At 50.2% G+C, this 13,544-nt stretch overlaps 1 protein-coding gene across 2 annotated transcripts; it reads right to left on the bottom strand.

Annotated features, from left to right (window-relative positions):
* Nucleotides 1-373: 373 nt before the first annotated feature.
* On the bottom strand, nt 374-9,800 carry PPP1R3B (protein phosphatase 1 regulatory subunit 3B). Of its 2 annotated transcripts, none has more exons than XM_065061501.1 (2): nt 9,439-9,800; nt 374-3,889 (listed from the first exon to the last, which is right to left on the bottom strand). In XM_065061501.1, exon 2 carries the CDS (start codon nt 3,856-3,858, stop codon nt 2,998-3,000), a length of 861 nt encoding a protein of 286 aa, XP_064917573.1. In that variant the 5' UTR covers nt 3,859-3,889; nt 9,439-9,800; the 3' UTR covers nt 374-2,997. The 2 variants fall into 2 exon arrangements, with proteins under 2 accessions (XP_064917573.1, XP_064917572.1); XM_065061500.1 differs by lacking the exon at nt 9,439-9,800 and adding an exon at nt 6,836-6,949.
* Between the last annotated feature and the right edge of the window lie 3,744 nt (nt 9,801-13,544).

Genomic DNA, 13,544 nt, shown 5'->3' with positions numbered 1-13,544 from the left:
AGAAGGCACTGATCCCAGATCAAGCTAGAGTAGGGTGAAAGATTGAAACTGACCTGAAATTAATGCAGATAAACCTGAAAAAGCTGTTTCTAGCACTGCAAGCAGTGGAAGTGAAGAGTAGCTCAGGAACACAGTGCTGAGTGGAGGAAGGGAGACAAGGGCCTGGCTCTTCTCCTTCCCCTGGCTGCAGAGGCTCTGGAAGCATTGGTGTTGGCAGGAAGGTGGCAGGAACAGGCAGCTCTTTCCTGCATCAGGCAGCAGAGTCCACTGCAGACATTTGCTCCTCTCTGCTAATGGCCACTTGCAGGAAGCTGCTCCCATGTCCAAATCACCTCCACAGCCCCATGGGTGTTAAAGTAAGAAGACAGCAAGGTACAGAGCCAACATTTTGCTCCACCTTTATTTTAACAATCAGATAAAAACAGAACCATAGTTTTAAAAGAGTCATTACATAGCAATTATAAAGTGCATTTTCCACTTGAATGTTGTATACAAAAATATCTTTTAAAAACAAACAAGAAAAACCCCCCACAAGGCACTTCCAGGCATAGAGCGAGGAGAGCAACCGCTCACTTCTACGTTCACATTGGCAATGGAAAAAGGAAAAAGGAGAAAGGTCACAAGTATTTTTAAACTGCTATTGGTCAAATAGCCAGTTCCCAGCCCAGCTTTTACTTATGACATTGCTCTTCTAGCTTATCTTCCATGTTCCTCTCTAAGCACATCCCATCCACATCCTGAAAACAAAGAGGCCCCATAAGGAGATACCACCATCCACAGCACCCCAGACATACATGCCTTGTTTCAGCCTACAAAACAACTCTCCATAGGCATGAGAGGATGCCAGGAGAACATGACTTTTCTACAGTCAGTGTCTTACAGCATTAACATCATGGAGGAAAAAAAAAAAAAAAAAAATAAATCAACATCACTCAGACTTGCTTTAAGTTTAAAACCAGGTTCAAGCCAAGCTAGGCAACAGTCCCTTCAAGAGAGACCACATGCAGGTTATTAGGGCTGACTTGGGAAGCTGCTTGAGCAGAGTAACCAAGCCTGATGAGCTCTGGGCTAGAAAGTAAATTTACCACCTGGACTACATGATCAAGCACAGTGACAACATTGGTGCCAGCTTTCGAAAAAGCAGCAGTTGAAGGCTAGCTATTAATTGTGCAAGCTCTTCTTGTCCCTCTCAGCATCCAACAGTGATCATAGTACCCCTTCTAGATTAGGGTAAAACAGCTTCTAAGTGTTTTATACAGTAGTCTCCAGAATTAAAAAGCTAGGTTTAAAAAGTTAAGTAGTCTAGCCCATTGCTTCTCTCCAACCCATCCATAGGCTATTATAGGCACACAAAAAATTATAAAGCTCATGCACTAGAAAAAGTAAGATTCCCTTGATCTCTACTTATACAAACTATTCAGCACACTCTCTTTGAGCTGAGGGATTAATGTGTTCTGTTCAACTAGCATGCAAGCTGTTGGGCACTGTACAAGCTGGCCACCTCACCTGAGCACACGCCCAGAAGACAAGCCACCTCTGAAGACAGGGATGTCTCACATGAGTGATTGTTTCACATCCAGGGCTGGTGTCAGGATAACCCCCCCATCTCACACTCCCCATGGCTAGTTCTTTGCACAGGTGGCATGAGCCACTTCTTATGGACACAGAGGTGCAAAGTTTGAGCATTTACAGGTTGAAATGGCAGCTACTGCTACAACAGTGAGGGAAGCCAAGCATGTTTATGTTCACCCAGTATAGCCACAGCATTCCCATGTGTGAGCAGTGCCAAGCCATTAGCTGCCAAGCAGTCCATGGCACAGAGTAACAAAGCATTAGGAGATCTTTTTTAAAAGAAATGACATTTCCAAAGCCTGTTTATCCCAAAGCAGTGCTGGGATCACATGTACCACCCCCTTCTCCCTCAAGGCACTTCCACCAGAGTAGGTATAGAACAGTCACCCTCTTGTAACAGGACACAGCATAGAGTAGCCATATGGTCCATTTGTGTTTAGCTCCTGTAACACTTGAGCACAGTCTTCTGCACAGGATTCAGGCCCCAGCTGGGCAAAGCCCTGTTTTATAGTCCACAGGAGGAAGAACTGCATTTTCAGGTCCCAGCATTGCCAACAGCTGACTTTGGATGTCCATCAAGTGGAAAAAGCATCATCGGTCACTTGTGATTAAAGAAACAAGGAGATTTTGAAGAAGGCAGTAAAGGCTGTCAACCCACAGCTGTTACAAGCACCAGACAGCTACAGCTAATCTCTATTTCTGGTAACACCAAGAATACAATGAAAGTTTTTCAAGATCAGCTGATAAAACACCTGGTGACTAAGCATATCAGATCCTCTCCCACAGGCACATACGTCTCCTAATACGGCAGGCTGTAGGGCCACATTTCCTGTCATCACCATTGCATTTTCACTTCAAAACATGATTTCTGCCTCCTGTAGGAAAGACCTCACACAAGGACATGTGCAAGAACAGGACACAGTTCCGTGCAAGCCAGCCACTCCATTTCCCAACAGGCACAGGCCAGCTTTGCAAGGTGAACCCTGCAGCTGAAGTACAGCTCACTAAGAAAAGTCATTCTAGAACATATTTTGAAAAAGCCTTTTAACACTAGACAAGCAATACAAACCAGTCACCACTATGTAGCTCAGACTGTAGTGTTTCCCTGGAGACTAGCAGCTTTATAGAAGACGAAGGAGTAGCAGCACTAAAGGGACATAAGAGCAACGGCCCCTGGTCCTTTGAGCATCTGGAGAGCCAGTTATCCAGCTGAGACAGGGAAGGCAGCCCTTTATGCCAGAGATGCTTCTCTGACTAAAAGCCCACTGCCAGCAGAGCACTGCACATCTGGTTTTGCTGAGAGGCTCATGCAGAGCTACATGGAGCTGTACTTCTTCCACCTTTCTGTACACCTCACGTTCAGACCAGCTCCCAGGCCTGCTGACATGCCAGCAGCAGTCAGTCAATCAGAACTTTGTCCTTGAGTCAATAGTAAGGCCCCAGCTTCTCATAGCCTGAATAGCTGGGCCACTCAGCAAAGAGGCCATAGGAGCACCGAGGGCTCCCAAACTGGTCAAAGGCACTACTGAAGTCAGGGCCCTGGGGCGGGCGGGCAGCTTCCTGGGCAGACTTCAGTTCTGACCGTATGATCCTGTAATTTGTGCCCCTGTTGCTATCCCAGTACACCTTCCCATTGCACTCAAAGGAGATGGCAAACTCTACTCGTTCATGGGATTTAATTCCCTCCGGCAAGCTGATGTCAAAGGAAAACGTGTCCCGATCTGACCCTCCGTACGTATCCTTGACATACTGGCACGGGTAATCTACAAAGTTTTTCCAGGTGTCAAATGTCATCCTGATCTTCACAGTCTTTTCAAAAGCGAGGTTCTTCACCTTCACTGTTCCCACAACGGATCGCTCCTTCAGCATACAGTTTTCAAGACAAACACAGTCTACCTGGAGGCGGTTTCTGAAGTCCAGGTAGTCCACAGAAGGCTGAACAAAATCCAGGACAAAGCTGTCCCTCTCCACTGTTGTCAGGCCCACAATGTTGTCTATCAGCTCGGTGATGTTGAAAGGAATATCTAGTGGATCGTCAAACTCAGAGAACACCTTCACCATTGTCAGAGCGAAGCCTCTGCTATCTGCAAACGACACCCTTTTCTTCACTTTGTTGTGTGCAAAGGAGTTTGCTGCTGCTTCTGGTCCATTCAGCACAGTCTTGCTGCTCAGCTGGATGCAGGGCCGCAATGGCTTGCTTGGCGTCGGAGCAATTTTGCAGGTACACTTCTCTCTTCGCAAGGGTGAAGAGCATAGGTATAGCTGCATTGCTACATCCACAGCCATTGCTTGTTTGTGAGGAAAATAGTCTAATACTCTGGAAGATGAGAAGAAGGGTCAGTTGTTAAAAAAGCATTTTAATATGACTTTTGCCAGACAAATGCTACACTTCACCCCAGTCATCTCAAAGAAACTTTCTTCCAACTCCACAAGTCCCTCCAGCTTCTTTAAAGGCAGCTACTTGCATGGTGTGATTTACAGACGCAATAAGAAACGTGCTACAGCAGAGTGCCTTCTCTCCCAAGAGAAGTGCATCTCTTCCAATTACTACAGGGACAAAGTCACCATTTGAAGACACACAAGCACTGTCCTACTAGGCTAGCAATAGCAGGCTCCAAAACATTTCTAACCCAAAGCAAAAACCATGGCTCAGTCCTGCTGATGTCCACAAAATCTAGAGATTATCCAGTTCCAATGCAATATAAAGCAGAATTTCTGCTGAGCTCTCCTCCCTCCAGGAGAGACTCTCTTCAGGGCACTGGATGTTTTTGCAGGAGCAGGACCTCAGTTTGTCACAAGCTGCTGTACGCAACTGACCTCACCTTTCATAAAACCTCAAGTGTCTGATATTTTTATAGGCTAAAAAGCACCCACTGGTTTAGCTACCTACTTTGTCTCTCTGTTCTATCTAAAATGCCTGCAAGTGATATTGTAAGGATAGCAAGTCTGATAGAGCAGGAGGGTACACTCAGCAGACACGGCTCCATGCCTACAGAGGAGCCACTTTCTTCCCTCTGCTGCACTTTGAGATATCAGCTCAGATGGCCCAGCAGGTTTCACCTCCAGCGCAGAGCTCACAACTCAAGCCTCCACAGCACTTGACCTGAGCCCCTGGGAAACACCTGTACAGCCACAGGGCTCTGCCAGACACCACTCACCTAACTTAATGTTGACCAAGCCTTTGGAAACAAGCCCTTCTCCCAGAAGACACAGGCCATGTGCCCATCCACCACAGCATCTCCTCCTCCAGCATCCAGCCCATTCCTCCAGGGATGCAGCACTGTCAGCACTGTCCCTCTCTGTGCACCCACTCTAGGGCAGCTCTCACCAGCACCTTGCCAGACACAGCCCTGGAGTTACCTCTGCAGCAGAGCAGCTCCCAGAACATTGTACCTACCGCTCCTGCTTTTACACTGAGATTTGCCTGGATGCTTTTGGCAGAATTTCTTTGGCTTGCCTCTGGATAAACCACTGGACAGATTTATCACACACATCCCCCTTAAGTGAACTGTGCTGCAGCTGACCTTAAACAGAGTATTCCCTTAATCAGAATCCCTTTTGGCTGCAGACCAGGCTCCAAAGCTGCTCCCACGACGCAGAGCAAGGCGAGCCAGCAGCGGTAGCAGTGGCCATGTGATGCAGCAGAGCTCCAGCTGCCAAAACCACAGACAGCCAGCTCTAGTACTTGATCACTGCCCCCCGTGCCAAAAAAAGCGAGAGCTACGCTCTCTGATTCAGTGCTTTAACTCCCCACCCTGCAACACCAACAGAGCAGCTCTGAGCAGGCTTTCACAGCGTCCATTCAGCAAGGGCATCTGTTTACTTATAGCACATGTACCAAGGCTTGATTCCCAACACACCCACCACCTAACTCCTTCTGCATTGCCTCCTTCAGCCTCCTTCCAGGTCAAGGGCAGCCATATAAGACAGACAGCAGATCCACTTGTCTGCTAACACCCTTCTGCTCATCTCTACCTGGTTTTGCCAAGTTTTTATTAACAAACACCTTATATATGCCACTGCTTCCTTTAAATTAATGCAGCTACCAATACTTCTCTCTCACTGGGGCCAGTTTCATCTGCATTGCATCTTTCCCCAGGAAAATTTATTCATCTAAATTCCCATAAGTGCTGAGAACTCAGGTTTCTAAAGCAAGCCTTGGTTATTCACCATTTTCAGAATGAAGAGGCATGAAATATCTAGCCTGATTTGCATTACTTGGAGCATTTTTCCAAGCTAAGAAATACAGTAAGAGCTTTTCAAACCTACTATTAGGCTGAGCTGCATGCTTTTGCAAACTTTTTCAGCTCACTTGATACCCCAGACATCTTTCTGCTCTGGAGAGCCTGCTGATGCCCAACTCACAGCCATAGATGAGGGTTTCCCTTTCTGGGCTAGCATTGGCTGTCTTGAACTTCAAGTGCTTTGAAGGTAGAAACAGGGAAATAGTTTTGAGAGCTCACACAGGAAAGGGAGCTCTAAGAAGCAAGCAGCACAAGGCAGGCAGCCCCATGCAGGGACTGTGGCAAACTCAAAAGCAAGAAGACAGATTAGATTCTGCCTCTGGACATCTTCTCACAGCTTTACCCGCTCCAGAAGATGTCACTGCTGACTCTTCCCTCCTTTATTTCTAGAAAGGAGAAGCAGGTCAGAAGAAAGTAATCACACCCACATTTATCAAAACCTCTTAATTGGCTCCATTCTGCTCCCAGTACTATTTGTAAACAGGTAACCCTCTTGCAGAGGGCTTGATGTGCAGCAGCTGCTAAACCAGAAGTTTTTAGATGTGCCACACTGCTGGATGAACCAGCACTCAGCTTTTCCGCCCTCTTCTCTCTGGTTCAGGAAATGCCGAGCCGTTCCAAGGGAACAGCCCAGATGCTATACGCATTTATCTGAGATCCAGGCGATGTGTTGGCCCTGCCATAGGTCGTCCCTTCTGCTCCCCGCTTTGCAAGCAAAAGCAGCGGTGCAAACCCGAGCCGGGACCCGCCGCCCAGCCCCACCGGGGCTCCGGGACACCCCAGCTGATGCGGGGGGAGGCAACAGAACAGAGCCCAGAGGAGAGGCAGCCCCGCCGGCCAGGGCTATCGCTCCCGGCTCACCCGGCGAGCTGTAGGAGCCAAGCCTGGAGGATCCACCACCCCCGCTAGCAGCACCGTGGCGGGGAGCACAGGTACCGCGATCACGCACCGGGGGACAGCAGGGCAGGACGCGAGCGGCAGCGGATGGAAAGAGGGCGGGGATCCCAGGGGAACCATACCTGGTGCAGTGCATGAGGCCGGCCCCGACACCCCTCCAGACCCGCCGCCGCCACCCGGGCAGCGCCCGACCCGGTGCCTTAAGGCCGCCCGCCCGCCCGCCCCGCCCGCACGGCCGGCCCGCGCCGCAGCCAATCAGCGCGCTCCTAGCGCGACGGGGGGCCAATAGGCCGCCGGGCGCCCGGCACGCGAAGGCCGGGGGCCGCTGCGGGGGAGCCCGTGTCGGGGCGGCCCGTGTCGGGGCGGCGGGTGGGCGTGATGCCCATGGCAGGCGGCTCGGGAGGAGCTGGGGAAGGGGAAACCCTTCGCCCTTCCCCGGGCAGGGATAGCTGCTCTGGCGGCAGGTGCGAGCGCCGTGTCGGGCCTCGGATGCTCCCGGCCCCTTTCTGTCCTGCGGCCACACGTGGCTCCTGTGCCACCCTGCCGTCCCTGCCCACCCGGGAGGGCAGAGTGGGGCTTTGTGGACGTCGCAAATAAGTAGATAATGGCTAAACGCCTGGAGAGGGTCCAGAGGAGGCCGGAGGCTGGAACACCTCTTCCATGAGGACAGGCTGAGAGAGTTGAGGTTGTTCCCTGGAGACCTTATTGTGGCCTTTCAATACTTAAAAGAAGCCTATAAGGAGGATGGGGACAGACTTTTTAGCAGGGCATGTTGTGACAGTACAAGGGGTGATGGTTTTAAACTAAAAGAGGGGAGATTCAGGCTAGACATGGGGAAGAAATTATTTACAATGAGTGTGGTAAAACACTGGCACAGGTGGCCTAGAGATCTGGTGGATGCCCCATCCCTGGAGACATTCAAGGCCAGGCTGCACGGGGCTCTGAGCAACCTGATCTAGTTGATGTTCCAGCTCATGGCAGGAGGTTGGACTGGATGGCCTTCAAAGGTTCCTTCCAACCCAAACTATTCTATGAGTCTATGATTCTAAACCTACAGGAATGTGTTCTTGAGGCAGGAAAACCTTTTGGGGGTACTGATCTTCTCAGCTGGGCTGGCCCTGGGTGTTTGGATGCTCAGGTCTGTGTGGGGAGAAGCGTTACACACCTCCACATCTTGTGACTACAGCTCCAGGCTGCAGTGCTGGCAATGGGTATTAATCTCCAGGGGATACTCCAGAATCCTCTTTCCAGACAATATTTATGGTGTGGAGTAGAAAAAATTACTTTCACAGAGAGGTGGTTTATGGTAGGAAAAAACATCTGCAGGGCCCTACTGGTACAGGGACCCGTCCCAGGGGAGTCTCCTTCTAGGTACAGCTGCGAAGGTGTTTCTAACATGCTGAAAAACATCTGTCAGGTGAGTTGATGCTCTGGCACAGACCCCACTGCTTTGCGGGGCCAGCTGGGCTAAGAGGTCTTTCCCAGCCACCCTCCTGCTGCCAGCTCCCGTCTCTGCTCCCAAGCTGCTCCTGAGCCCACTTCAGCACAAAGCTCAGTGTCCTCAGCCATGCAAAAGATGTGCATGGAGCTGGCCGTCCTAGCGGGGAAGTGGCTTTGGGGACAATTACCACCTCTATGGGCAAGCAGCAGAGGCTGTAAATCCTGCTGTGAGGTGGGGTGGTGCATCTACCTTTTCCCCATGGCAACAGTGGGGATAGTAGTATTTGGCTTTTTTTAGTGCCACATCTGGCCTCTAACAGCACAGCTGTGAGCAATGCTGCTCTGTGTTGCGTCTCTTACAGAGCATAAAAGCGGGATTGAAGTGTCAACATTTGTTTTCAATTAACTTGTGGAAACACACACTGCTATTGTTAAAGCCAGAGACTTCTTGCTGGAAGCTGCGATTTCATAAACTTAATGCTCTGTGAGGCAAAAGGGTTTTGTTAGGGGCTGGGGGGGAAACCCATTCTTTTTTGTTTTATAAACCCCTCTTAGACAAAAGCAGTGATAAGATTTAAAGTTGGGGAGAGAGAGCTGAAAGATGTACCTGTTGCAGGAGTTTTGCAGGCTCACAGTAATATTTTATGTGTTGAGGGTACAGTGGATTTTCTTGGGGCACCAGAGATATTCAGGTGGAAGCAGTGAGTTTGACAGGATGAGCCCAAAACGCAGGAAGCCTCGACCTGATTTGCACTTGTTGCTTTGCTCTGTCACAGGTTTCTCCTGCACATTGCTGGCTGCCGAGCACCACAGAGGTGGTGGTTTGCCTCTGAGCTGTGTGGGTTTTTGGCCAGGCAGCCCCATAGCCAGGAAAGGAATGCATGTGAGGTGGCTCAGGGTACATTTGTGCCGCGTGATACAAGCCCTGTTTGCCATGAGCGAAGCCAGTTGTTTCACAACTACTCCTTGCTGTTTGCCCCCAAAGCAAAGGTAGGTAGAAGCCGGGGCAGGGTGTTGTGGCGGGCTGTGGACACAGGCTGTTATCTTTGGAGAGCTGATATAGTGGCTATATTTAGCTCTGTGCTAGGCCCTTGCATGTAGTGGTCTTTGTGACTTCCCCACAGCTTTCTACCCCTCCCACCTTGCTGAGGGATAAGAAGGGCTTGCTGCCTGCCATGGGGAAGAGTTTCTGGGGGTGTTTCTCTTCGGGGAAGCATTGCAGAACCAGTCCCGCCCATAACAGACAGCTCTGGTAGGAGTGTCCCACTTTCCCATCAGGTCTTACCTGGGGTTTGTTCCTGGATCGTCTGGAGGATTTACCGCACGCCCCCTCTGGGACAGGACGTGGTGGCTCCCGCACCCCTGGGGTGTAGCCCCACTGTCTTGCTGAAGCAGCTGAGGCGGAGCTTCTTCATCCCTACTGTGGAGCAGTCCTCCTTTCCCCAGCACTGTCCCTCAAGAGCCACCTTTACCAGCAGGCTTGAGTAGGTCCTTGGGGACCCTTCCTGGTCCTGCCACCTCCCCTGGTGCCCTGCTAGAGGCAGGGGGGGGACAGAGCATCTTCTCCTCTCTGCCAGCAGCCAGCAGGCTGCTGCTCAGCCTCCCAGCAGCTGGCTGCGAGGCAGCCCCGGCAGGGAAGGGGAGCAGGGCCAGGGGTGTTGTGCAACGTGTCCACACCGCAGCAAGCTGCGGGGCCAAGGCTCAAGGGCGAGTGTTGCAAACCACTGGAGTGGCTGATGTAAGAGTGCTGCCCAGGGATCCGCACTGGGGCTGCTGCCATGGGGCACCCCATCCCACGCCTCGTGCCCTCTCCCAAGTCAGTGGCACCTTCCTGCTACCTTCTTCTCCCCACCACCCCAGCTGCCATTCTCCATCACTGCTGTTGGGCATGGGGGCTCCAGCCCTCTGTGCCTCCACACTGGGAGTGCTCAGTGGCATGGTTTGTGGGGACATCTCCATCCATGGCTGCTGGAAGTCCTCAGTGAAGGTGCCATGCACCTTGTTCTCGATGCAGCAGCCTGCAGAGGCTGCCCTCTGTGGTGATGTGGCTGATGCTGTTGCAATGTTGGTGCTTGCCAGTAATTTCCTAATCAGCAGCACTGAGAAACTGCTGCTGCTGCCTTTGGGCCAGCCCACGGTATTTGCACCAAGCAGAGGAGGGGGTTTTGTTAAAAGTCCACCTGCCTGTGACAAGGCTGTGAGGGTAACTCTGAAGTAATTTTAGTCAGATGTTGCGTCATATCAAGATGTGAGGGGAGAAACTAATTTTGGAGTAATTTTTGTCACTGTGGGCACATGGTCAGGGAGGAAAGCCTGGCTGAAAAAGAAGAGGCTATTTTGGGCAGTGCTGGGACATAGCGGGAGAGGCAGCCAAGCCAGTGCAGTGCCCTAGCAGTGGTGGCAGTCAGCGCATGATGTGCTGTCCTCCAGAAAGGATGTAGTCGTGGCTGAGCTGAGTGTCCGTCTGGCCATCAGTCCTCCCTCATCCCTTCTTGATGTACTGTTGGGTCTCAGCCACACTTGAAAGGGGGTGGGAAGCTTACAGACCCCTTTTAAGTTTTGTGAAAATCAACAGCTGATGGGGAGAGACCCAGTGAGCATCCCCACCAAGCAAAGGTGGAAGGGGACTTGGCTGCGATGGCCTATCAGCCAGTTGATGTCTGCAGCAGCTGGCCACCCAGCACTGAGGGCCCCTTGGCCAGCTATCACACATGTCATGGGGCTGGTCTTGGAGCGGTGAAGAAAGCTGGGATAACGAAAGTGCAAGAAAGGGGCAGCATGACAGAAATCTATAAGAAACAAGGCTTTTCTTGCTCTATGGTTCACCAGCCAACTTGGTTTTAGCTGCAATTGTGTGCTGAGTCAGACATGTGTGTTACTTGGGAGCTCCTTGTAGTCCCAAGCCCCTGTCCAGCCACTGTAGGGTCACAGCAAACACAGCTCCACTAAAGAAAAGACTTGAGAAGCCCTATCAGATGATGGGATTCCCCTCTTTTATTTCCATGGGTCTCAACCTCCTGTGGCCATCCCAGGAAGTTAAACAGAGGGCATTTAATGTACCCCAAAATCAGAGGAACTCCCAGTCTCAGTTGAGGCTCTTGACTGTGCTTTGGGGAGCTGTGCTCTGAGGCAGAGTCCCCACTGCTTCTCCTGGTGTTCTCCAGAAATGAGGAGTCCATTGGCTGCAGGCCCAAGGTAGGAGATTTAACTTGGCATAGCTGCCTTTGCATCTCATGTGCACTCATGGTCAAGCACCCTGAGGAACATTGCTGAAGACCATGGCACCGGCACCTTCCCTTCCAGCCCAGCATGCACAGACAATATCATGTAGGGCCAGGTGCAAAGCCTGGCCTGGTACTGTGTGTTGCAGGAAAAGACTGGGTGGTATAAAACTATGGTTCATAATAATAAAAATGCCCAGCAAGAGAGACCATGAAAATCCTTGCAAAAAAAGGGAGGTTATGGATGAGGGAGTGAATGCAAGTAAGTTACTACCGCTGCCTGAAAGTTGCTACCCAGAGAGAAAAAGGGAATGGGCTTCCAGTGAAGGAAGAGCACAAAGGGCAGCACAAGGAGACAAAAGGGCAGTAGACTGACAAAAGACAGACAGACAGGCAGGAACAACAAAGAGCTAAGCCCTTGGCCAGGCATACAACATGGTGTTAAGGTGAGACACTCTATGCAGGGTACCAGGTTAAAGTCACCTCTCCTTCAGAGATTTGGACCCAAGAGTGGGCAAGTCCCTCGAAGAAGAGAAGGGTACCTCCTGGTTTCTCGACATCTACGATGTTCTCTTCAGAGAGCTGCTCTAAGACCTTGCCTTCATGCAGTCTACAGATGTCATTACCATCAGTTAAGTCCTGGAAAAATCACAGCAAAAGAAAGGAGGTTGGTTCTCTGCCCCAAGACTGCACAAAGCAGTGCAATAACTGTGTACCCATCCTTTTTTTTTTTTTTCCTGAGAGCATCGCTTTCCCTAGTGAACATGCACTGTGGAGGTGTCTGGCTTTACTAAAGAAACTTTTCTTTGGTATGCCTCAGTTGATGCAGAGAAACATAGTGGCTTTCCATCCTTTTTGTTTGCTTGAACCCAAGAGTACCTAGTTGTGCACATACAGGTAAAAAAAAAAAAATGAATAAAAAAGGTATCTGTAAGCAGTACATCCCCTTCTACATGAAGGGAAAAAGGAGTATAAGGATATAAGGACACAGCTTGGCCTAGAACCTCAAATCCTCTAAATTGCCCATGTGCTCTTGCGGGAGATGGAGAGCAAGAGGTGGGCTGGAGTGGCAACAGCATGAAAAGGAATTGGGGCTGTTTCCATCAATACACTGATGTGATCACAGGGACGGAGGGATGCTCAGCTCCTCTCAGGCAGTGCATCAGTCCAGCTGCACTGACAGCTTGCCTTGTTTACACCATACAAGTGTCCACCTGGCTGGACTTGGATCTGCCATAGATGCGCAAGTCATAGTGAAGCAACGTGTATTTTAACTTGGGTGCCCTACAAAGGCTGCAAACTTTATTTGGTGGGGCTGATGACTTGGGAACTTGCATGTGTCTAGGCCTGGGGACTCAAGGGCCTTATCTTTGCATGAGAGACTGTGCTTTGCCTGAGAGTTACTTGTATACTGATGAAGGCTGAGAGAAAAACGGTCAGACTGAGGAGTGCATGTAGTTCTTGAAAATAAATACAGTCCTAAACTCCTTTCAGGGGTTCATGGTTTTCAGCTGAGCCTCTCTCAGTATCCAGGCTCTCTCTGCTGCAGCAGAGAAGCGTCAGTCCCTCCATGAAGCATTTTGTCTCATTCTAAGATTGGTGTCAATGAAAGATGGGATCTGTTGCTTTACAGACTTGCCTATCTCTGTGCACTCACTATAGAGGGAATCCAAAAATAAGCAGGAACAAGATGCCTGGCTTTTAAATGGCATCTCAAGCAAGTACCGAAGGCAATGTCAACAGTAAAGGCAAGAGCTGAGTGGAGGGTGCTGGAGAAGGAGGTCAGCTGGGGCTACTCCCATCATCAGCCTTCGCATTCTTTGAAAACATTTTTCAAGTGTAACCTAGATTTTTATTTGGATGTTTTAATTTAATCCCAGGACAAAAAAACTGGTGATATTCAAGAATTTGCCCAATTATCCAGAAGCCTGAAGTTTCCTTCTTGCAGAAACTGACTACTAGAAAATATTACCCCTCTCTGGGGTTCTTGTACTTCTGAAGTTGCACATTAAATGCCGCTAAGTAGGTCACTTGAGATCCCAGGTTGGGTGCATACAGATACCTCCACTGTCTGCATGTAGCTTGGCATTGCCTTGTCTCCTGAGTGCTGAGGATCCTGCTCTCCCTGCCTGATCTCACCAGATCTAGCTCATCTCATTGCACTAGCAAG

This window comes from Columba livia, chromosome 4 (genome assembly GCF_036013475.1).
Source record: "Columba livia isolate bColLiv1 breed racing homer chromosome 4, bColLiv1.pat.W.v2, whole genome shotgun sequence".
NCBI lineage: Eukaryota > Metazoa > Chordata > Aves > Columbiformes > Columbidae > Columba > Columba livia.
Note: the sequence above shows the minus strand (reverse complement) of the source record. Positions and strands in the feature narration are given on the sequence as shown.